Source organism: Podarcis liolepis, assembly GCF_965112155.1.
Source record: "Podarcis liolepis genome assembly, chromosome: 15".
Classification (NCBI taxonomy): domain Eukaryota; kingdom Metazoa; phylum Chordata; class Lepidosauria; order Squamata; family Lacertidae; genus Podarcis; species Podarcis liolepis.
Window position 1 is genome coordinate 613,353 of NC_139566.1, and position 25,120 is coordinate 638,472.

The 25,120-nt window shown below is 49.1% G+C and overlaps 2 protein-coding genes across 7 annotated transcripts in view; one reads left to right on the top strand and one right to left on the bottom strand.

Annotated features, from left to right (window-relative positions):
* The window catches only part of LOC310694214 (zinc finger protein with KRAB and SCAN domains 3-like), a 274,745-nt gene that overhangs the window by 75,475 nt on the left and 174,150 nt on the right, over positions 1-25,120 (bottom strand). The window lies entirely within an intron of this gene.
* Positions 1,329-23,128, top strand: LOC310694269 (SLAM family member 9-like). Of its 6 annotated transcripts, none has more exons than XM_083477362.1 (5): positions 1,852-2,570; positions 9,207-9,298; positions 14,093-14,416; positions 18,615-18,872; positions 20,466-23,128. In XM_083477362.1, exons 3-5 carry the CDS (start codon positions 14,182-14,184, stop codon positions 20,654-20,656), a joined length of 684 nt encoding a protein of 227 aa, XP_083333488.1. In that variant the 5' UTR covers positions 1,852-2,570; positions 9,207-9,298; positions 14,093-14,181; the 3' UTR covers positions 20,657-23,128. The 6 variants fall into 6 exon arrangements, 5 of the variants coding, with proteins under 5 accessions (XP_083333491.1, XP_083333488.1, XP_083333490.1 ...); XM_083477363.1 differs by lacking the exon at positions 1,852-2,570 and adding an exon at positions 2,616-2,924; XR_014519588.1 differs by lacking the exons at positions 1,852-2,570; positions 9,207-9,298 and adding an exon at positions 11,334-11,584 and having other exon boundaries at positions 20,466-20,876; positions 21,188-23,128.

The following is a 25,120-nucleotide window of genomic DNA, read 5'->3' on the forward strand; positions in this document are numbered from 1 at the left end:
CCTCTCTGCCATTCAACCCACCCAACAACCCTATGTGATGGGGAAGGGGTGAGCCACATGGATTGTGGCATGCTGCCTCCATGAGGACTAGTGACATGCTTTATAATAAACTAATAATAATAATACCTTTATTGTCAATGTACAACCTGTGTACAATGAAATTAACCGAGTCTCCCCCCCGCACAAACATTCAATCTCATTGTACTATGTGTGCTTGTCGTACAACACACCAACCCCAAAAGTCAGTTGCACTATACAGTCATACCTCATGTTACGTCCGCTTCATGTTACTTTCTTTCAGGTTACGTCCCACAGCAACCCGGAAGTACCAGAAAGGGTTACTTCCAGGTTTTGCCGCTTGCACATGCGCAGGAGTGCAAAATGATGTCACACGCATGCGCAGAAGCGGTGAATCACAACCTGTGTGCACGCAGACGTGCCGCTGCTGGTTGCGCTCTTTTCATGTTGCGAACGGGCCTCCAGAACGGATCCCATTTGCAAGGAGAGGTACCACTGTATTATTTTCCGTTCAGCAGCCTAACAGCCCATGGATAGAAGCTGTTTTTTAGCCTGTTGGTACGACTGATTCTACTTCTATATCTCCTGCCTGAGGGTAGAAGATTAAAGAGGTGCTGGCTGGGGTGTGAATCGTCCCTGAGAATTTTTTTCGCTCTCCTAAGGCCACGATCCATTGCGATGTCAACTGTTGGGCTCAGGGGACAGCCCATGATATAATGTGCTGTGTTCACCACCCTCTGTAGAGACTTTCATCCGTGGCTGTCAAGCCAACGTACCACACTGTGATACAACATGAGAGGACACTTTCTATTGTGGACCGGCAGAAGGAGGTCATCAATCGTTGTTTAACACTGTTCTTTCTCAAGACCCTGAGGAAATCGAGTCTCTGTTGGGCCTTCCTAACCTCAGTTATATAGTTTTTCCAAGTGAGGTCTTCACTAAGGTAAACTCCCAGGAATTTAAAGGAAGAGACTCTCTCCACACAACCACCCCTGATATACAATGGGGCAGGTTCCCCTCTCTTCCTCCAAAAGTCCAACACCATCTCCTTTGTCTTGCTAATATTTAGGTGCAAGTTATTCTCTAGGCACCATGCAGATATTTTTTGAACCTTCCCCCATATGCTGATTCATCTTCAACTAGAACAAAAAAGTGTCAGTGCTTCTGTTCAATGTTCAGCGTCTCTCTGCAACCCAGAATTCTCTTCTTATATTGAGGCAACATGAATGGATCCATCGCTGAGACTCCACTGTCAATTGCTCTTAATTTGTTCATATAATAATAATAATAACAATTACTTATAATAAATTTCCCCAGCCACTCTGGGCGGCTTCCAACAGGAGATTAAAAATACATTAAAACATCAGTCATTAAAAAACTTCCCTAAACTTCCCTAAAAATTCAGAACACGCCAGGGAAAAGTTCTCAATGGGAACAGTTCCCTTTGTGTCATGCTTCCTAGTACCTGGGGAGAATTTCATTCTCCAGCTGCCTCACCTCCAAAAGGAGAAGGCAGAGTTGGAGAAGATTCAGAAAATGATCAAGGGGGTGGAACAGGAAAGGCAGCAGTGTTGGGGGTTTTTTTATCTCAGAGAAAAGATGAGTAAGAAAGGACACAGTGGAAGCCCATAAGATCCTGCACAGCACAGAAGAAGCCGACAGGAAATGTTTTCTCCTCCCTCTCTCAAGACACCAGAACTCAAGGACCTGCCATGAAGCTGAATACTGGAAGATTCAGGACACACAAAAATAAAGTCCTTCTTCACACAGTTACTCTGTGGAACGCTCTGTGCCGTTTTCACAGGTAGGAGAGGATATATTAATTGCAATTTATCCCTCCAGGCACTCATGTGTGTGGAGGGGGGGTGGTGGCTGAGTTCAAAAGCCCCACCCTTAGCAGCAAAACTGAAACATATGGAATCAGCTGTGGAGGCTTCTTTTAGGTAAGTCCAGCTGCAGAGCAAGTGGACCCCCCCTTTTCCTTTAGCCTTTAGCCTGCTTAACAAAGAAATCAGGCAACAGACTGAGGGAATTAGCTTTAAATATGAATTACTTACTCCTAGTCTTGCCTTGGTTCTCAGCTGCAGCATGTTGTGCAATGCCCAGACTCCTTATATTCATAAAGGACTTTCATTTCATAAGCATGTAACTGAGAAGAGCATATCTATAATCTCATGCTTATTCACTTTGTTCCTTAGAGAGAGATCCTGCACAGGATTCTCCCCGTTAACATTTCGGGATCTTCCTCTGTCTGCTTCACTTCAGGCAGATCACCCTGACAGGCACCCAGGATCCTGAAGAAACCTCTCTCTCTCAGCCATTGTCCCTCACTCACACAGAGAGAAGAGCAGAAAAAGCAGTTCAAAAACGACAGCTGCTGGAATAACAGTCACAACGGAATGGAATGTCTTTCTCATGTGACTCACAGTCAGCCAATCACACGAGAGAGCTACAGCCAAGGAAAAAAAATACCATACTGAAAATACACAGCAAACATCCCAATTTCAGGGAATTAGATTATCCTTAACATGGCAGCAGTAAAAACTATGGAGGTAAAATGTTTATATTAACAATAGACACAGCCTCAGACATATCTATCCTCATGGCTACTCAAAGAAAGAGAAAGGGGGGGGGGAGGGACAGGAAATTATATATGCCTTCCCAGGAGAGGAGGGGAAATGACATCACACGGAGCCCTCTCTACCAATTAGGTTTCTATGGTCTGAGTCTTTGCCTATCAGCAATACAGCTCTGTGGGCTTCTGCACCTAAACTTACTAACTGGGAAGAATATATATTGTTGGATTTTGACCGCAACCTCCCCCACTCTCCCGCAGGAAGCAGTGACAAGCAACAACTTGGATGGCTCTGCAAGGGGATGAGTCAAATTCATGGAGGAGTGTCACGGTCCGGTTCATGGGCGATCGAAGTCCTGGCAGGGGACGTCAGGACCAGGGGCAGGATGGCGGGGTGGGAGCAAGAATGGGAGTCCAGAAGCCAGGAGTCAGGAAGCCAAGAGTCCGAGGGTCAGGAAGCAAGGAGTCACAAAGCCAAGGGTCCGAGGATCAAGAAGCAAGGAGTCACAAAGCCGAGGTTCAAGGATCATGAAGCAAAATGCCAAACACAGGAAACGTGTTGCTGTGGCAAAGAGCAGAAGAGAAATGCTGACCTTCTATCCCTTCCCGGCTCTTGCCGCCAGGTGCAGTGAGTTACCAAGTGGCCTCACCTGTGCGGCCGCACCTTGCCTCTCCAGAACAAACATAGGAAGGCCCCAGTCCTGCAGAGTCCTACTGGTCCCAGGGCCTGGCTCCTGCACGCACTCTCGACATCCCACGAGAGAATGGGCTCTCCTTCCTTGGAGGTTTTTAAGCAGAGGTTGGATGGCTGTCTGTCATGGATGCTTCAGTTGAGATTCCTGCATTGCTGGGGGTTGGACTAGATGGCCACCAGAGGTCCCTTCCAACTCTATGATTCTGTGTTTCTAAGGGTCACCTGGTCCAACCAACTCCCTGCAGTGCAGAAATGACAGCTGAAGAATCCCTGACAGGTGGCCCTCCACCCTCCATTTGAAACCTCCAGGGAAGTTGACTCCACCAATGGCCCGGTCCAGTTCACGGGCGAAATCCCAGCTGGGGATGTCGGGACTGGGGGCAAGATGGCAGGGTGGGGGCAGGAACGGGAGTCCAGAAGTTGGGAAGCCAAGAGTCCGAGGAAGCAGGGGATCAAGAAGCCATGGGTCCAAGGGTCAGGAAGCAAGGCAGGGAACGTGTCGCTGTGGCAAAGAGCCGAAGGGAAATGCTGACCTTATATCCCTTCGCTGCTCTTGCCACCAGGTGCTGTGAGTTACCAAGGGGCCTCACCTGTGAGGCCGCACCTTGCCTCTTCAGAACAAACTTAGCAAGGCCCCAGTCCTGCGAAGCCCTACTGGTCCCAGGGCCTGGCTCCTGCATGCACACCTGACAAGGGGAAAGGGGGCTATCAATGGCTACTAGCCATGACGACTCTGCCCTGTCCCCCCAGTGGGAGGCAGCTATGCTTCTGGATACCTGTTGCCGGAAATCGCAGGAGGGAAGAGTTGCTCATGTGCTCAGCTGATTATGGGCTTCCCACAGGCATCAGGCTGACCACTGTGAGGACAGGAGGCTGGGCTAGATGTGCCCCCTTTGGCCTGATCCAGCTTATTGTGTTCTGATGCTCAGACCTGTCACCGTCTGGCTCCTGAAGAAGCAGGCAAAGGGCCACCTCCCTTTTTGTTGCTGTTTAGTGGTGTCCGCCTCTTTGTGACCCCCTGGACCAGAGCACGCCAGGCCCTCCTGTCTTCCACTGCCTCCCTCATGCTGGTAGCTTCAAGAACACTGTCCCACCATCTCGTCCTCCGTCGTCCCCTTCTCCTTGTGCCCTCCATCTTTCCCAACATCAGGGTCTTTTCCAGGGAGTCTTCTCTTCTCATGAGGTGGCCAAAGTCTTGGAGTCGCAGCATCAGGATCTGTCCTTCCAGTGAGCACTCAGGGTTGATTTCCTTCAGAATGGAGAGGTTTGATCTTCTTGCAGTCCAGGGGACTCTCAAGAATCTCCTCCAGCACCAGAATTCAAAAGCATCAATTCTTCGGCGATCAGCCTTCTTGATGGTCCAGCTCTCACTTCCATACATCACTACTGGGAAAACCAGAGCTTTAATGATACGGACCTTTGTTGGCAAGGTGATGTCCCTGCTTTTTAAGATGCTGTCTAGGTTTGCCATCTCCCTTTAGAGTAGACTAATCCACAAGGCTTACAACTCGAAGAGGGTGTTTTAAGCTCTCTCTGTTGGGTAGCTTAGCGAAGCTTAAGTTTTGCAGATCACAGCTGATGTCAGGCTGATAACAGCAACAGCAACACGCTTTCATCTGCCTATCACAAGGAGGGCGCAGAACAACATGGGGGTTTGGATAAAAAGGCCTAAGAGGGCACCAATCCCACAAGTGCCCTCCTAAGTAAGAGGACGGAGGCTGCCGCAATAGACCTTGAGCACCAACAACGTGCTCTGATCTCTCAGCCATTGAAAATACACACACCGGCATTTCCACATGGAAGGCAAAGAGCAGAAGCTGTGTCCCTTGCCAGGCGGTGCCTGATATTACGCCCACTTTTCTGTGAGCCCTGGGGACTCATTGCCACAAGATGTCGAGGTGGTTGCTAGACATGGGGAAGGATCGGCGGGGCAGGATCATCAATAGGGGAGATGTGAGGAGTTTGGGCTCAGCTCAGCTTGCAGAAGAGGGCTTTGCTTGGAGTTAAGGCAGATGGAGAGATGGGCTTTCAGATAATAATAATAATAATAATAATAATAATAATAATAATAATAATAATTTCACCCCACCCATCTGACTGGGTTTCCCAGGAGAGGAAGCGGCGACCTGATAAATGTTTGTAAAACTATTCCAAAGAAGAAGCTGAACTTTGGAAGATCCTTTGTCACGCAGCAGAGTTAAACCATGGAACTCCCTTCCTCAGGCTCTTCTCGTGTTCCTATGGGCCAGCATATTGCTCAAACCAGCGACCCAGGTACAACTCTCTCCCAGCTGCTTTGGAGCCAAGGAAATTGCAAGCCACCCCAACGGCCAGTGCTATGAGCCAAAGATAGACGAGATAAGGAAAGGAGGGAGATAGTAAAAGCACAACTTCAGGCAATACCAATGAGACGGAAACATGGAAGGTGCCTAAAGAAGCCAGGGTGGCTATCTAAAGAACTTTTAACTGAGTTAAGATTAAAAAAGGATGTGTACAAAAAATGGAAAAGGGGGGAAACCACCAAAGAGGAATTCAAACAAATAGCCATCACATGTAGACACAAAGTCAGAAAAGCTAAAGCACAGAATGAACTCAGGCTTGCTAGAGAGGTTAAAAGCAACAAAAAAGGCTTTTATGGGTATGTTCGTAGCAAAAGGAAGAACAAAGAAACAGTGGGGTCACTCAGAGGAGAAGATGGTGAAATGCAAACAGGGGACACAGAAAGGGCTGAACTCCTCAATGCCTTCTTTGCCTCAGTCTTCTCCGATAAAGAAAACAATGCCCGACCTGAAGAATTTGAAGCAAATGATCCAGCAAAGGAAACACAGCCCAGAATAACTAAGGAGATAGTACAAGAATACTTGGCTAGTTTAGATGTATTCAAGTCTCCAGGGCCAGATGAACTGCATCCAAGAGTATTAAAAGAACTGGCAGATGTGATCTCAGAACCACTGGCAGTCATCTTTGAGAATTCCTGGAGAACAGGCGAAGTCCCGGCAGACTGGAGGAGGGCAAATGTTGTCCCTATTTTCAAAAAGGGGAAAAGAGAGGACCCAAATAATTATCGCCCAGTCAGTCTGACATCAATACCAGGGAAGATTCTGGAGCAGATAATTAAGCAAACAGTCTGTGAGCACCTAGAAAGGAATGCTGTGATCACCAATAGTCAGCATGGATTTCTGAAAAATAAGTCATGTCAGACTAACCTGATCTCGTTTTTTGACAGAATTACAAGCCTGGTAGATGAAGGGAACGCAGTGGATGTAGCCTACCTTGATTTCAGCAAGGCATTTGACAAGGTGCCCCAAGATATTCTTGTAAAGAAGCTGCTAAAATGCGGTCTTGACTATGCTACCACTCAGTGGATTTGTAACTGGCTGACTGACCGAACCCAAAGGGTTCTCATCAATGGTTCCTCTTCATCCTGGAGAAGAGTGACTAGTGGGGTGCCACAGGGTTCTGTCTTGGGCCCGGTCCTATTCAACAACTTTATCAATGACTTGGATGATGGACTCAAGGGCATCCTGATCAAATTTGCAGATGACACCAAACTGGGAGGGGTGGCTAACACCCCAGAGGACAGGATCACACTTCAAAACGACCTTGACAGATTAGAGAACTGGGCCAAAACAAACAAGATGAATTTTAACAGGGAGAAATGTAAAGTATTGCACTTGGGCAAAAAAAATGAGAGGCACAAATACAAGATGGGTGACACCTGGCTTGAGAGCAGTACATGTGAAAAGGATCTAGGAGTCTTGGTTGACCACAAACTTGACATGAACCAACAGTGTGACGCGGCAGCTAAAAAAGCCAATGCAATTCTGGGATGCATCAATAGGAGTATAGCATCTAGATCAAGGGAAGTAATAGTGCCACTGTATTCTGCTCTGGTCAGACCTCACCTGGAGTAGTGTGTCCAGTTCTGGGCACCACAGTTCAAGAAGGACACTGACAAACTGGAACGTGTCCAGAGGAGGGCAACCAAAATGGTCAAAGGCCTGGAAACGATGCCTTATGAGGAACGGCTAAGGGAGCTGGGCATGTTTAGCCTGGAGAAGAGGAGGTTAAGGCAGTGTTTCCCAACCACTGTTCCGCGGCACACTAGTGTGCCGCGAGATGTTGCCTGGTGTGCCGCGGGAAAAATTAAAAAATTCGAAAGATTTTTTTTTTTTTAAGTCAAATTTTCGATTGGGGCGCCGTCACTAGATGACCCCTGGGGTTCCCTCCCTCCCTCCCGCTCTGCGCCTCCCTCCTCCTCCTCCGGGGAGGCCCTTCCTGGCTCTCGGCCAAGGCTTGGCGGCTGCCACTCACTCACTCGCTCGCCCACCCGTCCCTCCATCCCTGCACCCGGCCTCTCCCCCTCCGTCCCCGGCAAGGGGGCTGCCGGGATCCGTAGTCCCCTCGCCCTTGGGCTCCGCGCCCGCGCGGGGTGCGCAAACTACGTTTCCCAGCGTGGCCTGGCGGGCCGGGCGTTTTGTTTGAAGCGCTCTTCTCCCGGCCATGGAATGAGCGCAGCGGCGGCGGCCGGGCGGGCAGGGGCTCTTCCGCGCAGACCCCGCGCAGCCTGCCTGCGCCCCCGCGGAGATCGGGCGGCAGGATGGAGCCCGGGGATCCCCGCGGAGGCGGAGCGGCGGAGGCGGAGGCTGCCCCCCAGGTAGGGCTGCGTCGGGGGGGGTTTATTTTTGCAATGCTGCATCCGCGACGGAGGGGACGCATCGGACCGTGGGGAGACCCCTTGGCGGCCGTTCAAGGCAATGCATGCGTGCAGGCGTTGCATGGAGTGCAGTGCAATGCAATGGCAACGCGGCGCCCTGCATGCATGCATGCAACTTCCACCGGCGCTCCGGACTTGGCAGGTGAGGGGGGTCCCCAGTGGGCGGCAGAGAGAGCCGGGAGGGCGAAGGGGAGCCGGGGGGGGGGAGCAGCGCTGCTCCCCGAGCCGAGCCCGGGGGGAAACTTCGGCGTCGTTGCGCCGGGTGTTGGAAGCGGAGGCTGGCGGGGGCCCCTCACCTGCAAAACCTGGTCGCCTCTCATATATTTCGTGCATTGCATTCATCGCCCGCTTTCTCCTCCAAGGAGCTCCCGGGGGCGCGCGTGGTTCTCCCCATGTTATCCTCGCAACAACAGCCCTGCGAGGTGGGTCAGGCGAGTGGCCCAAGGGAGCACCCAGGGATTGTCCTGGCCAGGTGGGGTGATTTGAACCCTGCTCTCTGCCCGGTCTTTGTCCTCATTTAGCCCCCACATGTGCATGACTGTGCATGACTGAGGTTTTCCCCCCTCGTCTTGGCTATGGTGTGAGTCTGTGCTGTTAATTAATGGGGTTCTGCCTTCGGAGAAGATGAGCCAGCCCTCAAGGAGGTGATTATGTAATTTGCTAGCAATTCATGTCCCTCCCGGCGTGATGCTGCGCGCTGACGTCACGGGGCTGTAATGGTGGTGTGCCTCGAGATTTTTTTCATGAAACAAGTGTGCCTTTGCCCAAAAAAGGTTGGGAAACACTGTAAGGGGTGATATGATAGCCATGTTCAAATATATAAAAGGATGTCACATAGAGGAGGGAGAAAGGTTGTTTTCTGCTGCTCCAGAGAAGCGGACACGGAGCAATGGATCCAAACTACAAGAAAGAAGATTCCACCTAAACATGAGGAAGAACTTCCTGACAGTAAGAGCTGTTCGACAGTGGAATTTGCTGCCCAGGAGTGTGGTGGAGTCTCCTTCATTGGAGGTCTTTAAGCAGAGGCTTGACAACCATATGTCAGGAGTGCTCTGATGGTGTTTCCTGCTTGGCAGGGGGTTGGACTCGATGGCCCTTGTGGTCTCTTCCAACTCTATGATTCTATGAGGGCTCTGCTTTGGCAGCCTTCCCAGCTTTGTAGCAGATAACCAAGCCTCTCATATCTGATTTTATTCTTTCAGTTGGGACCCAGGGCTCCCCGCAATCAAGAAACAACAGCGATCGTTTAGCAGATTGGTAGCAGATCTGAGCAGCCTTCATCTGACCTGATAAGGTGAGTAGGAGAGGAAGGGGCTTCACTGGCTCCATCTAGCTCAGTGTGGCTGACACTGACTGGCAGAAGCAGCTCGCCAGAGCTTCAGGCAGGAAGCTTTTTCCTAGCCTTGTCGAACCTCCACATAAGGACATCAGAAGAGCTGGGACCCCCAAGGGTCATCCAGTCCAACCCTCTGCAATGCAGGAATTTCAACTGAAGCATCCATGACAAATGGCCGTCTGACCTCTGCTTAAACACCTCCAAGGAAGGAGAGTCCCCTTGGGGTTCCTGCCCCACTCCACAAGTCTATGATTCCCCAGACCTTTGATGATCACATTTAATTCATACACACACACACACACACACACACACACACACACGCACACAAACACACACATTTTTATTAATTTTTTTAACATATCAGTTCCAACAGTCATACAACATAACTTCTCACCTTATACAATATTTTTAGACTTACATCAACACCTCTGATGATTTTCTTTGTCACTTATTATGCATTTCTTAATTTCTATATTACATTTAATTATCCTTAACTAATAATTCTCCTCATTGTCTTTTTTACAATATTTCAAATAATTCACCTTACAAAACTTATTGCAGTCCTACTAGCGTAATCTGTTCATTACAGTTACTTTTCAAATAGTTCATATATTTACTCCAGTCTTCTAAGAATCTCTGATCCCGCAGGTTTCGAATCCTTCCTGTTAATTTATCTAATTCTGCGTAGTCTATCAACTTCATCCTCCATTCTTCTTTCGTCAGTAATTCTTCTTGCTTCCATTTTTGTGCCAATAATATTCTTGCTGCTGTTGTTGCATATAAAAACAACTTACAATCCTGTCTATTAATATCATCTCCTACAATACCAAGTAAAAATGCTTCTGGTTTCTTAATAAATGTATATTTCAACATCCTTTTCATCTCATTATATATCATTTCCCAGAAGTTTTTCACTTTTTTACATTCCCACCACATATGATAAAAAGTTCCCTCCTTTTCTTTACATTTCCAACATTTATTACTTATTTTATACATTTTAGCTAATTTTACGGGGGTGATACACCACCTATACGTCATGATCACACTTAATTCTCGAGAGGGAGGGGGTTAATATAGAAGACCCCACCCTCCTCCACCTCTCATAATCCTCTCCTGATCAGCTCAGACAGCGGATGCTTTGCATTCTTTGCCGCCCTGCCTGCAGAGCGGGCCCATATCTTGATTTGGGGGGGTTTCTTGTGGTGCAGAAAGGGGAGAATCACCCGAGCGAAGGGACGGGCTTAAATCATGTGCCACCTGGGCCAGATGCCAAGGAAGATTGGCTCTTATCTTGACCCCGAGCTCTCCTTATCTCTCTGCCAGGAAGGGTTGGCAGTTGAGGCTTGTGGTCGCCTCACCGTTGACTCACAAACTCCACTCTGGGGCGGGCAGCACTCGGGGGGGGGGGGACAAGCCTTTCGCTCAGCTGCCCGGCATTGTCGTTGCAAGGCTCACCGTTCGCCTGGCATCTCGGCTCAGCACCTGTACCCAAAGTGGCCCATCCGAGTGGGTAGGACTGCAGAGCCGAGTGCGGATTCTGCAGGCGGCAAAAATTTCTCTGGCAAATTATTGCAAGGATCAGCCTTTTTATACTTCTCTGCCAATTTGCGTGAAAAGCCCCAAACGAACAAATTTCAAGCCCTGCAGCTTACTCTTCACAGAGCTGCAATTCCTAGCGCCCTTAAACTACAGTTCCCAGGATTCTTTGAGGAGCGAAATGTCCTTTCAGTGTGCTTCAGATGTCTGGTGTGTGCACAACCTCACAACTGCCAGATGTCAAGCTGCTCATTGACGGACACCTTGCCCCCCACGGCCCAGGGATTTAGATCTGCCTCCAAGGCTCTCTCCAAGCCCTGTGGGCCCCCAGGGGCCCCACCTAAGGACGTGACGTCAGGCGAGGCTGGCTGCTGTTCATCATCTTCTGCAACCTCTGATCCTTCATTCTTCCGTTACACAGAACCAGCCAGGGCGTCTCCTTGCACTTTCTGGAGGGAGGCCTCTGGCAACCTTGTGCTGCGGGACACATGCCCCCAAGGGCCACCCTGGCTTCCTTGGCCTGACCTTCAAGAAGGCGGGCAGGAGGAAGCCACTCCCCCCTTGCTTTGGGCCAGAAAGGGGAGGGAGAGGCGGCTGCCCCTCTGAGCTTCCCAGGCTCCTCGCACATCAATCATCATTGCCCCAGAGAGACTGGCATGGAGCCCCTCGTGGTCTTCCTCCTCCTCCTCTGCACCTTCCAAGCTGCAAGTGAGTAACATCTGGGAGACTCTCAGTTAAATTCTCTCTCTCTGCTCCATCATGCAACACCCTAGCCTGCCTGCCTTCCTGCCTTCCTTTCTTTCTTTCTTTCTTTCTTTCTTTCTTTCTTTCTTTCTTTCTTTCTTTCTTTCTTTCTTTCTTTCTTCCTCTCACTCTCTTTTTAAAAATATTTTTATTACAGCAGTTTTACATAAGGTTATACACAATAACTGTAACCATTCCAAAACATAGAAATAAAAAAGGCTCTTTCGAACTTTCAGACCTCCTTCCCTCCCCACATGGGTTCCAATTCTAAAGATTTTATCTTTTTCTTTTTCCCTGCATCTTTTACCGTTATCCATCTATTATATATAGTAACCAAAGTTCATTTCACTTTACAAGTGCCACTGCATCTCTGCCAATGATTTCAGCTGTCTACAGTGGTCTTTTAACTATATTAAGAAGTTATTCCAATCTTTTAAGAATACTTGGGTCTTCCTGGTTTCTGACCTTTCCCGTCAGTCTTTGCCATTTCTGCGTATTCCATCAGTTTGGTCTGCCACGCTCCTCTGGTTGGTACTTCTTTCCATCTCTGGGCTAGAAGCCTTCTCGCTGCCGTCATTGCAAACATAAACAGTCTTTTATTTTATTTTGGTAGTTCCTCACCTCTTATATCTAACATAAAAACGTCTTAGAGCCCAACTAAGTTTGTTCTTGGTATAAGCTGTTGTGTGCATGCAAATACCAAGAACAAACTTAGCTTATACCGAACACAAACTTAGTTGGTCTCTATGGTGCTACTGGACAAATTTTTTTTATATACCCTTCATAGGATGCACCAGACCACAAGACGCACCTAGTTTTTGGAGGAGGAAAAGAAGAAAAAAAATATTCTGAATCTCAGAAGCCAGAACAGCAAGAGGATTTGCTGCGCAGTGAAAGCAGCAATCCCTCTTGCTGTTCTGGCTTCTGGGACAGCTGTGCAGCCTGCATTTGCTCCATAAGACGCACACACATTTCCCCTTACTTTTTAGGAGGGAAAAGGTGAGTCTTATAGAGCAAAAAATACGGTATTTAGAAAAGCCACTGGTTTTTTAACAAAAGTTTTCTCCAGATTTTCTTATATCATTTCCCAGAAAGCTTTTACCACCCCACAGGACCACCACATATGATAAAAGAGACCCTCTTTCCTTTCACATTCCCTGCACAAATTTGAGCTGCCCTTGCCTCTTCCCTTGGGGAGCCTTTTGGGGTTCAGGTACAAGCAGGCAAGGTGCGTGGAGAAAGGGGGCTCCTATTTTGCATTCATCCTGATTTGCTGACCTGGAGGTTAGATGGCACCTGCCTTTATTGAGGGTCCCCCCCCCATTTGTTTTCAGGGAGGCGATTGGACAGCGAACATTGAGAAGGATTCGCTTGTGGGGCTGCTTATCCATCTTCCCCTGAGTCATTTGTTCATTCCACCCTTTCCATAATGCGGTGGGGAGTCTGTTTCTTTTAAAAGCTGGATCTGTCAGGTGAGGGTAGCAAGGGACCTCTCTTGTACAAAAAAATCACTTGAAATCTCTTACCGCTCAGAGATATATTTTTTTTGGGGGGGGGATAACATCTTATCCAGGGCCGGATTTAGGTTTGATGAGGCCCTAAGCTACTGAAGGTAATGTCCAGCTGTCCAGCTGTACTTTGTCCACAACAAATTGTTGCCATTTTTTGTGTTGAATATATGCTGTATGGTAATTTATGGACCCAGTAGGTATCTGAAGCCATTTGCCCATGTTGTCCTGCAACCAGTCTCTGCAGAATGTGGGCACCCTATATATAGAAAGGAGCAAACCAGTGATATTTTAGGGAGCAGGCGAGCAGGCGGGGCCCATGACTTACATCATAGGAGCCGACACAACACCACAACACTGTTCCTGTATGTAGGTCTTGTTTTACAGTGGTACCTCGGGTTAAGAACTTAATTCGTTCTGGAGATCCATTCTTAACCTGAAACTGTTCTCAACCTGAAGCACCACTTTAGCTAATGGGGCCGCCGCGCCACCGCCGCACGATTTCTGTTCTCATCCTGAAGCAAAGTTCTTAACCCGAGGTAATATTTCTGGGTTAGCGGAGTCTGTAACCTGAAGCGTACGTAACCCAAGGTACCACTGTATTTGTTTTTTACAGTGGTACCTCGGGTTACAGACGCCTCAGGTTACAGACGCTTCAGGTTACAGATTCCGCTAACCCAGAAATAGTACCTCGGGTTAAAAACTATGCTTCAGGATGAGAACAGAAATTGTGTGGCAGCAGCGGGAGGCCCCATTAGCTAAAGTGGTGCTTCAGGTTAAGGACAGTTTCAGGTTAAGAACAGACCTCTGGAACGAATTAAGTTCTTAACCCGAGGTACCACTGTATTTTGGAAATGTACATCCAGGTTTTTCTTCCCAAGAGGGTGGGGCCCTGAGCTACAGCTTGTTTAGCTTATACGTAAATCTGGCACTGATGTTGCCCCTTCTTGGTTTGTTGCCCCAGGACTGGATGACACAGGAGGGGTGAACATCATCGAAGGTTTTGGGGAGTCCGTCACGTTGCCCCTGGAGATTCCTACCCAGAACATCTCCATGCTCTTCTTGAACTGGAAGTCTTTGTCGAGGAAGAAGGCACTGGCTCTGTGGACCCCCCAGCACCCCTTGTTTGTCATTGACGCAGAGTATTCTGGGAGAGTGAACTTCTCCAGGGAGAAGAAAGTCTTGCAAATACGCAACTTGACCCTGGCAGACGGTGGACCCTACGAAGTCGTGATGGGAGTCGTCCCCCGCGAGACCATCTTAAAAAATTACACACTGTTCATATTTCGTAAGTTCTGAGGGCACAGCAAGGCTTCCTCGGGAACCGTAGGATCGTAGAAATGTAGCGTTGGGTAGGAGTCCCAAGGGTCCAAACCCCCTGCAATGCGGGGGTCACTCCGAATGGGAGTTGCTATTTGTGGCACCAGTAGATCTTCAGGGAAATGTTGCCAGGAGGAGGAGTTTAGAGAAAAGTTGGTGTTAGAGAGATTCAGCTCATGAGTTGGAAAAATAAGGGGCATAATCGAGGATGTGGGGTCTGTATCTTGGGCTACAGAGACAGCCACTTGATTCGGGACTGGCAAAATAAAGTTCTTCCTCATGCAGCACATATTTTTCACTCCATAAGACGCACCTGACCATAAGACACACCTAGTTTTTAGGGGAGGAAAACAAGAAAAAAAATATTCTGAATGAAACAGTGGATGTATGATTTTTGTGGTTCATGCTGTGGCCACAGACATGTGATTTGACGGTGAGTTTGGGGCAGCCGAATGCAAAAATCCTGAGGATCCATGTGGATCCGTGCTTTGTAACCACATTTTTGCACCACTGCAGCCCCATGAAACAGTGGGTGCGTGTGTTTTTTGGTGCAGGCTGTAGCCATGGACATGCTATATGATCTGATGGTGAATTTGGGGTGACCCAATGCAAAAATTCTGAGGATCCATGGGCTTTTACCTCCCCCGTCCCAGGCAGCCTCCTTTATCTCTAGCGTCCCTTATCTCCCTCCCTGATCACTTGCGGATCAGCGGCTTTGTTTCAACACCCACTTCCCTCTTTCAAAAAAAGAAGAAGCATGATCTGCTTTTCTCCCCTGGGCAATTCGGCTCCAGGGACCACACATTTGCTCCAAAAGACGCACAGACATTTCCCCTTACTTATTAGGAAGAAAAAAGTGTGTGTTATGGAGTGAAAAATATGGTAGTTAGAACTGTGGGACTCCCTTCCGCAGGAGGCAGTGATGGCTACCAAACTGGGTGGCTTTAAAAAGAGGACTGGACAAATTCGTGGAGGAGGAGAGAGCTATTGACGGCTAGTAGCCACAATGGCTAGGCTCTGCCCCACGGCTGGAGGCAGCGATGCTTCTGAACGCCAGGTGCTGGGGGTGGCAGGAGGGGCGAGGGCTCTTGTGCCCAGGTGCCACTTGCAGGTTTCCTAAAAGAGGCATCTGTTAGAAGAGGAGGCTGGACTTGAGGGCCCCCTTTGGCCTGACCCAGCACCTTCTTCTTCTGTTCTTAAGGAACCTCCAGGTCCAGGGGCAGTCTATCTGGGTTCCTAGGTTCCTAGGGACCTTTGGCCACTGTGAGCGCAGGAGGCTGCACTAGGTGGGTCTTCTCACAAGGCAAAATGTGCATGTACTATTATTTGGGGGAGGGGAGGAAGTACACTGCTCCCCACTTTCCAGTGCTCTATTTTTCCTCCTCCCCCCCCAAAAAAAATCCTGCAGATGAATCCAGGGCCAGCAGCAGCCCCTCACCCCCCCCAATGACATCCCTGCACGCTGCAGGAAGTAATACCAATTCAGAGAAGCAATTAGCCGAAACAGTTGCATGATTTGTGTAGAAAGATAACAGGAAAGGGGAACCACCTGCAGTGTGATGCCTGGGGGTGTGTGTGTGAGGAAAACCATCTTTAAACAAGAACGCAGAGTCCAGGGCCTGATGAGAGGCTTTCCTACCCTGCTGCTGACTGGTTTCCTGCAAGGGGCTCAATGGCATCTCTGTTGATAAGAAACCAGCTTGCTCCTCTCAGAGACTCAGATCCCTTCCACGAAGACGAGCTGAGTCAAACTTCCAGCTTCTTGAGAGGAAGCCAATCAACGGTCGCCAGAACATCAAGGCCGTGGCCCACCTGGCGCAGCCTCCTGTCTTCACAGTGGCCAGCCAGTTGCCTTAAAGGGAAACCATCGTGCAGGATTCACGCGCAAGACCAGCTCCCCCCTCCTGCAGTTTCCAGAAGGGGCATTGGGAGCCTTGCTGCTCCAACTGCAGAGGCAGAACAGAGCCCCCTCCCCCTCCATGAATGCCCCCATTACTCTTTTAAGGCCACCCAGCTCTACCTCTCTCTTAAATCGGAACCAGCGAAGGCGGCGAAGGTCCTGTGTGAGTGTCTGGAGCAGTTGGAGGATGGATGGCCGCTAAGGGATTGAGGTTGAATCCTGACAAGACAGAAGGACTGTTTTGGGGGGACAGGGGGTGGGCAGGTGTGGAGGAGTCCCTGGTCCTGAATGGGGTAACTGTGCCCCTGAAGGACCAGGTGCGCAGCCTGGAGGTCATTCTGACTCACAGCTGTCCATGGAGGTGCAGGTCAGTTCTGTGTCCAGGGCAGCTGTTTATCAGCTCCATCTGGTACGCAGGATGAGACCCTTCCTGCCTGCGGACTGCCTCGCCAGAGTGGTGCATGCTCTGGTTATCTCCCGCTTGGACTACTGCAATGCGCTCTATGTGGGGCTACCTTGGAAGGTGACCCGGAAACTACAACTAATCCAGAATGTGGCAGCCAGACTGGTGACTGGGAGCGGCTGCCGAGACCATATAACACCGGTCTTGAAAGACCTGCATTGGCTCCCAGTACATTTCTGGGCACAATTCAAAGTGTTGGTGCTGACCTTTAAAGCCCTAAATGGCCTCAGCCCAGTATACCTGAAGGAGCGTCTCCACCCCATCATTCAGCCCAGACACTGAGGTCCAGCGCTGAGGGCCTTCTGGCGGTTCCCTCCCTGCGAGAAGCCAAGTTACAGGGAACCAGGCAGAGGGCCTTCTCAGTGGTGGCACCTGAGCTGTGGAACACCCTCCCAGGGAAATATCTATTTTACTTTTAGAAGACAACTGAAGGCAGCCCTGTTTAGGGAAGTTTTAAATGTCTGACGCTGTATTGTTTTTAATATTCGGTTGGAAGCATGGCTGGGGAAACCCAGCAAGATTGGCGGGGTGTTGATAATAATAATGATAATAATAATAATTACCCCAGGAGTCATCTAGTCCAGCCCCCCTGCAATGCAGGAATTGCAATTCACGCATCTCTCACAAATGCCCTTCCAGCCTCTGCTTAAAAACCTCCAGGGAAGGAGCTCCCGCCACCTTCTGCTGTCAAGCAGCTCCACTGGCAGAAAGTTCTTCCTAGTTTCGTCAAAATCTTGTTTCTTGAAATTTGAATCTGTCGGCTGGGGTCCTGCCCTCCGGAGCAGAAGAGAACAAGCCTGCTCCGTCTTCCACGGGATGACCCTTGAGATATTTGAAGATGGCCATCAAATCTCCTCTCCGTCTCCTGAAGAGAGCACAGCAGAGGTTATATTTTCTGAGAATCCTCCAGAAAAACAATCTCTCCAAGGACCTCTTGATGGCATTTTACCATTGCACTGTGGAGAGCGTACTAACTTATGGGCTCCGTGTGTGGTTTGGGAGCTGCACGGCCAGGGAAAAACCAATGCTGTCCAGGGTTGTAAAGACTGTGGAGAGAATAATTGGGTGCCCTCTTCCCACCTTGGATCAAATCTACGCTTCCAGGTGCCATAAGAAAGCTGCAGAGATCGCGCAGGATAGTATGCACCCTGGAAATGATCTCTTTCAGTTTCTGCCTTCTGGAAGAAGGTCCAGGGTTATAAAGACTAGGACCAGCCGCCTGAGAAACAGTTTCTATTCAAATGCAATTTTGGTTTTAAATGCAGTGTAAGAAGTCTCTATGGGAGTATATTGTATTTAAAAATGGGGTATCAGAGTTTTTAGGGGGCTAACCAGGCTGGGATAGCTGGGATAGCAGGCTTGTGGGTTTTTCAATGTCTGATGTAGATTTTTTTAATTTTGTTGTTCTGCAAGGGACAATGACAATCAAGATTACCGTATCTTCTCCAGCTCTCTCAACTGTTCCTCATAAGGCTTCGTTTCCAGACCCTTGACCACCTCAGTCGCCCTCCTCTGCACACCTTCCAGCTTTTCAATATCCTCCTCAAACTGAGGAGCCCCAAAATGGACGCAATATTCCAGGTGGGGTCTGACCAAGGCAGAATACAGTAGTGCTGCCACTTGATCTGGGCACTAGACGTCTGTTGATGCAGCTTAGAATAGCCTTCGCCTTTTTTGCTGCTGCATCACACAGTTGGCTCACTATGGCCAGATTCAGTCCCATAAAGGGTTGGGGAGGGAATAGAATGATGTGCTTCTTTCTCTGCCCCCCAATTCTTGCCCATCTCCCCCCCCCCTCTGCAGGCATCAACATCACCAAAACGTGGTGGGAGATCAGCTCCTGCACTTTGTTCTGCGAGTTGGGGGCCGGGAAGATGGCCAACGTGACCTACAACTGGACTCTCACGGCGACGGGGGCCCTACTTTCCCAAAGCAGCCGACTCGACCTCGTCATGCGCCCCACAGATGCGCATCAGTCCTACTCATGCGGCGCGAAGGCTCTTGGGGTCCAGATGAAACGGAACATCTCTCCCTACGAAGAGTGCGGGGTCAAGGCTTCAGGTAAATGCCTTCAGGGAATCACAGAATCAAAGAACTGGAGAGTTGGGAGGGGACCCCGAGGGTCATCTAGACCAACCCCCTACGATGCAAGGGACACGGCAGAAGTTCCTAAAATAATGCCTGGCATGGAGAAAGCAGAGAGAGGAAAGGTTTGTTCCTTCTCTCCTAAAACTAGAATTCATGGGCATCCAAGGAAGTTGTCCATTGGCAGATTCAGGATGGATAATATAATAATAATAATAATAATAATAATAATAATAATAATAATAATAATAATAATAATAATAATTTATTTATATCCCGCCCTCCCCAGCCGAAGCCGGGCTCAGAGCGGCTAACAACAATAAAAGTAACACAGATTTCTAAAATCAATTCATTCTAAAATTACCGGTAATTCAGAGTCAAATTAATGGCAACCATTGGGCTAGAGTTCTGTGAGGATTAACGAAGGAGGGGTCAGACTGTGCCCTGGCCAAAGGCTTGGTGGAACAGCTCTGTCTTGCAGGAAAGATGTCAAGTCCCGCAGGGCCCTGGTCTCTTGGGACAGAGCGTTCCACCAGATCGGAGCCACAGCCGAAAAAGCCCTGGCTCTGGTTGAGGCCAGCCTAACCTCCCTGTGGCCTGGGACCTCCAAGATGTTTTTATTTGAAGATGGTAAGGTCCTCCGTGGGACATACCAGGAGAGGCGGTCCCGTAGGTACGGGGGTCCTAGGCCGTATAGGGCTTGAAAGGTTAAAACCAGCACCTTAAAGCTGATCCTGTGCTCCACCAGGAGCCAGTGCAGCTGGTAGAGCTGAATGTGATCCCGTGGCAAGGACCCCGTAAGGAGTCTTGCCGCAGCATTCTGCACCCGCTGGAGTTTCTGGGTCAGTCTCAAGGGCAGCCCCACGTAGAGCGAGTTACAATAATCAAGCCTGGAGGTGACTGTCGCCTGGATCACTGTGGCGAGGTCAGGGTGAGAGAGGTAAGGAGCCAACTGCTTAGCTCCTTAGGATAAAAGAAAGTCTTTCTTCACAGCAGCACAGAGTTAACCTATGGAACTCCCTCCCACCGGACAGGAGGCAGCCATGGCCACCGACTTGGGTGGATTTAAAAGAGGACTGGGCAAATTCATGGAGGAGGAGAGGGCTATGGAGGGCTCCCGGCCACAACTGGAGGCAGCAGTGTCTCTGAATGCCAGTTGCTGGAGAGAGTTGCTCTTCTGCTTGGATCCTGCCACTAAGCTTTCCTTTGGGGCTCCTGGTGAGGAGGCTGGCCTGGATGGGCCCCCTTCGGCCTGATCCGGCAGCAGCCAGGCTCATCCTGTGTTCTTGTGGAAACTCCAGGTGCAGGAGCAGTCTATCCAGAGTCCTAGGTCCTTGGGAGTATCCGGTCCCTGAGAGATTAGGATGTGGGCTGGATGGGTCTGATCCTGCAGGCTCTTCCCACGCCTTTATATTTGTTTCCAGACGAGTTGGTGGTTTTAAGCCAATCCTTTGCCTCCTCTCTTTGCACAGCACTTGGGAGAATTTGTGGTTTGGGGCTAAATCAGTTTATGCGATTTCCCAAGAAACAAACATGAGACAATTCTCTCTCTCCCTCTCTCTTCCGCAGGACTTTTTGTGGTGCTCTGCTACTGGGTTGCCAAAATCATCCTCACGCCCGTCCCCCTCTTCTTCCTCTATTATCATCACTTCAAGAAAGCCAAATCCGCACAATACACAGTCTCAAAGGAACGGACAGACGTGGATTACGAAGACGTCCACTTTCAAGAAGCCGATTACGAAATGGACTACGTGAATTAACGTCCACACGGAAACGATTCCTCAGAAAAGGCGAGGGCCAAGTTTGCCACTGCTCCCCCCCTCCCCAAAGTCTCCAAACATTATTTCCAGTCTTCCGGGAGTCGGCAGCGTTTGAGCTCAGTGGGGCTTCTTTCTCCCAGCTAAACAGGACCCCTCGCTCTGCCAGTTTCACCCTCAAGGCTACCCTACAAGTCAGCTGGAAGGAAAGGGTCACAGAACTGTAGGTTTTTGGGGGGGAACCCCAATGCCATCAAGTCCAACCCCCTGCAATGCAGGAAGCCAAGGCCCCAAGCACAGAGAATCTTTTTGAGACCTCAGTCACAGAATCATAGAATGGTAGAGGTGAAAGGGACCCCTGAGGGTCATCCAGCCTGACCCCAGCTAAATCAAACACTCAACAGATTACTGGGCAGTGTGCAAGCACACGCCTCCTCCCAAATCCATTTTGGGTACCTCCCAAAAGCACGCTTTTACCCCGGCTTCGGCTGGGGAGGGCAGGATATAAATAAAATTTATTATTATTATTTCCAGCAAAAAGGAACAGAATCGCGGTCAAAGTTGATGGTCCGTCCTGCAGCTGATGCTTGGAGCAGAGGGAGATGCCTTATGCAGAGTCAGGCCCCGGGCCCACATGGACTGGCAGCAACGGCTCTCTGGGATTTCAGGCAGAGGCACTGTCCCTGAGCTACCTATTATTCTTCCACCCTTTCCAGAATCATGCTGTAATAAGCTACAGTGCTGGGCACCATTTCCAGGGAGGTGGCCCTATGGAACTCCACGCCACTTGCTTCTCAGCACATAGGGGCAAGACTGGGGAGTGTGGAATCTGTGGCTGTTTCGGAGACGGGCCCCCTTGCGCTGTGGCCCTATATACAGGCTTTAGCTGGGAGGAAGCGCCATGATTGGAACATAGTAGGGTTTACTTTTGAGTAGACATGCATAAGCTTGTGCCATTATTACCCCATCCATGACTGCTTCAATGGGCGGAACTGGCACTGCTCCTGGGGCCACAGCATCCCCGTTCTGAATTTGTAAGAACTTGATTGCTTAGTGTGGCAGCAGCTAAACTTTGGAACTCCCCGCCTCTTGACACCAAGCAGACGCTTTCAACTGGACTCTTTTCGGCACCCGCTAAAAACATTATTGTTTCGTCCAGATATGTAGAATGTTGGCATGTGTTCTAATCTGTTGTTGGTTTTAATTTTTTAAATGTTTTTAAGGAGTTGTTTTACTGATAATTTTATTGCTTGTAAACTGCTTTGATGGTTTTGGTTGTTTTACAGTCAAGAGCGGTGTCTAAATTACATGAAACAGATACGTAACAATTTTTCATTTAGTTTTCTTCTCTCCCCCTGGGCAATTGCAACACTGCCCTGGCTCCTGGTTTCGCTAAAATGAAATCAAAACCACCAAAGGTCTGTAGAAAGTTGCAAGGGCTTTTTTTGCCTAATGCTTTGCAAGGAAATCCATTCTCAAGAGACATTTATTCACAAAACCCTGAGCATCTTAGGTCCAGGGTACTGCGGGGACAGCCTGAATCCTTATATCGCAGTTCCGTCACTGAGATCATCCACAGGCTTTGGTCATTCCATGAATCCGTGAGGCAACAAGGAACTGAGCCTTGAGCGTCATTGGCCCAGCCCTGCAGAACTCTCTGCAACTGGAGATTCCATAGGCGCCTTCCAACTTTTAAAAGCTTGTTGAAAACTTTCCTATTCTGCCAGGCCTCTGCAAGCAATTAAGACACCCTTCCATGTTTAATTGACGCCCGTTTGTAACTGTGTGGTTCCACGCATTTTTGTTGGCAACGGCTTTAACGAAAGAGTGGTCCATATTTTTCATAAACAGATCATTTCGCCCTCCACAGACCTGAGCCTGTGTTGATGCCCTACTCAGGGAGGAGGGAGCGGGACCCCTGAAGGCTCAACAACTCTCTCCAGCAACTCCCCCTAACCAATTTTATGTTTTTACCAAGGCATTTCCCCAAAAGCCCAGAAGGAAAGAAAACAAAGAGGGAAAGAGGGTGGTTTACCATAAAACACGGTTGTCTGGGAAACGGGTACTGTTGAGGCGTATGTAACGAAGCAAGGCGTAATTAGGAAATGCAGCTCCGTCTTTTTTCTTTGCAGCAGAATCTGGTGCGCAGAAGGCCCAGTCCCTGAAGGCAGGCAGAGGTCTGGCTGACGAGGAGGCCACTTCCTCTGTCCCCCTAAAAAACAAAGGCGCTAGTCCTCATGCTTCTGCATAATCATGCTTTCTGGCCCACGTAGGACCAGCCTTGGTGAAGCCTTGACGTTTTCATCTCCCCAAAAAGTTTTTGAGTTTCTGCTGAAATGAGGCTGCATTTTAATGTTGTCTTTTAATCTTGTTTTTTAAGTTGTATTTCAGTCGTTTTATATCTGGTGTTAGCCGCCCTGAGCCCGGTCTTGGCTGGGGAGGGCAGGGTATAAATAAAAATTATTATTATTATTATTATTATTATTATTATTATTATTATTATTAGGCTGACATAAACAGGAAGAGCCATAACTCAGCGACAGAGCACCTGCTGGGCATGCAGAAAGTCCCAGCTTCAATCCCCGCTGGCAGCATCTCCAGGCAGGTCCGAGAATGCCCCCGCCTGCAACCCTGGAGAACTGCTGCCGGTCCGTGTGGGCAGCCCTGGGCTAGGTGAGGCAACAGAGCTCAGTATAAAGCAGCCTTCCTGCACTCCTGAGACGCGTTGGGGGGAAAGGACCTGGATCCCGAATGGCCAGTCTGGCCTGGGCCAGAGTCAGTCTCTCTCTCTGTGCTATCCAGGCTGAAGGAGGGGAAGGCTTGGTTGTCTGTGGCTCTACAGCGCCCCCTGCAAGAGTGGCCAGAGAGGAGCACTGCAGCTCAGTTGGGCCAAGGAGGCTGCAGCCCCTTTTGCTGGCCTCTAGGTGGCAGCATTGGCTGGGAAACAGCAGCAGCGACTCCACCCGGAACATGCCCTAGGTGAGAAAATATAGTGCATTTATATAGTCAAATGTGTTTATTTTGTGTGGGGTTTTTCCTTCTCCCCCCCCCCCCGCTTTTTCTTCTTCCTTTTCTCTTTTCCTTTTTGTGCCTCCTTTCTTGGTCTTTCTCATTTTGATTCGTTAAGAAAGAGATAAAAGCGTAATATGAAAACTGCAGTAAGTTAAAAGTGATGTTGTGTAACGTTTCTATCACTATTTATGTATTGTTAAAATCGGTTAATTGTAATGAATTGATGTAACAATTACTGTGAGCTTTTCCCCTTTGTTATTGTTGAATTCTAAATAAAGTATTATTCTTCTTTTTAAAAAAAGATGAGAAAATATAGCACAGGGGCAGCGAAGTCTCCCGTCCCTGCAAACCGAGGAATCTCCTGGCCCCCAATCCATCTTACAGGGCTGCCATCGCCTCAGCAATATTCCCACCCAGGAGGTGCCTTCCTTAAGCATCCGGTTTCCCTTTCCTCTCTTTAAATGTCTGGAGGGTGGGGGAAGTTTGGAGCTGACCACCTGCGTTTTCTTCCTAATTATTTCCAAAGATGCCTGTTCTTGCCCAGCCAGGATTGCTCTGGACAATGAATGCAAAAGTCTCTAAAACACTGATCGGCGTCATTTTGGGGTTTGTTGCAGAAATTTATGTATAGGTTGGGGGGGGGGGTTGCCCCTCCAGCAGATATCATGCACATGCAGCCCACTACCAGAATCAGCACAATCACTTTTGTGATTTGTCCCCACAAAACACTTCATCACAGTTTCTTCCTATCTATTCAAAGGGCCTTTGCTGCACGATACCAAATGTAAGAATTCACTGATCAATGTATCTCTGTACTGGCTCACTGGGAAAACTTCAGAAATTCCTATAGACATGTGAGCTCAGCTCCTCAGCAGCCCCTCTGCCTGAGGGATAATTCCTGGCCTCCTGATACCTGAGTGCCAGACAGGTAGCCATTCCAGAAATAGCAAACCCAGATGGAGACAAAAGGGTGGGATTAACTTGGCTGGGAAACAGGGAAATGTAAAGATCTCTTTTGCTACACTTGATGGGTGTTTGGTGGAGGGCAAGGAGAACCATGGGGCAGGGTCCAGGATGCTCAGATTACTGCCACCAGATCTCCCCTTTCATGATGTAACCGTGATGTATGAGTGACGTAGTTTGGGGGGGTGTAACATGGGGATTAGCAGCTAATAAAAGTTTGGGTTCTCTCTTGTATGAGGCTTCCATCTTGTTCCACCTGGTGGCAGGTGGGAGTCCGGTCGCGACAGTCTTCAGTATAGACCAAGCCGACTGGCTGCTGTTTTGCTCTGGTCTTCCTGGCTGGTGTCCTCGTGTTTTTTTCCAAGGGAGCCCTCAGATTTCTCTGTTAATGGGTTTTATCTTCTTTTTAAAATGAAATCCCATTTCTCCCCGTTAAAAGAGTTTTCACGAATCTGTGGCTCCCGGGGGGTAGGCTGGATGACCCTCAGGGTC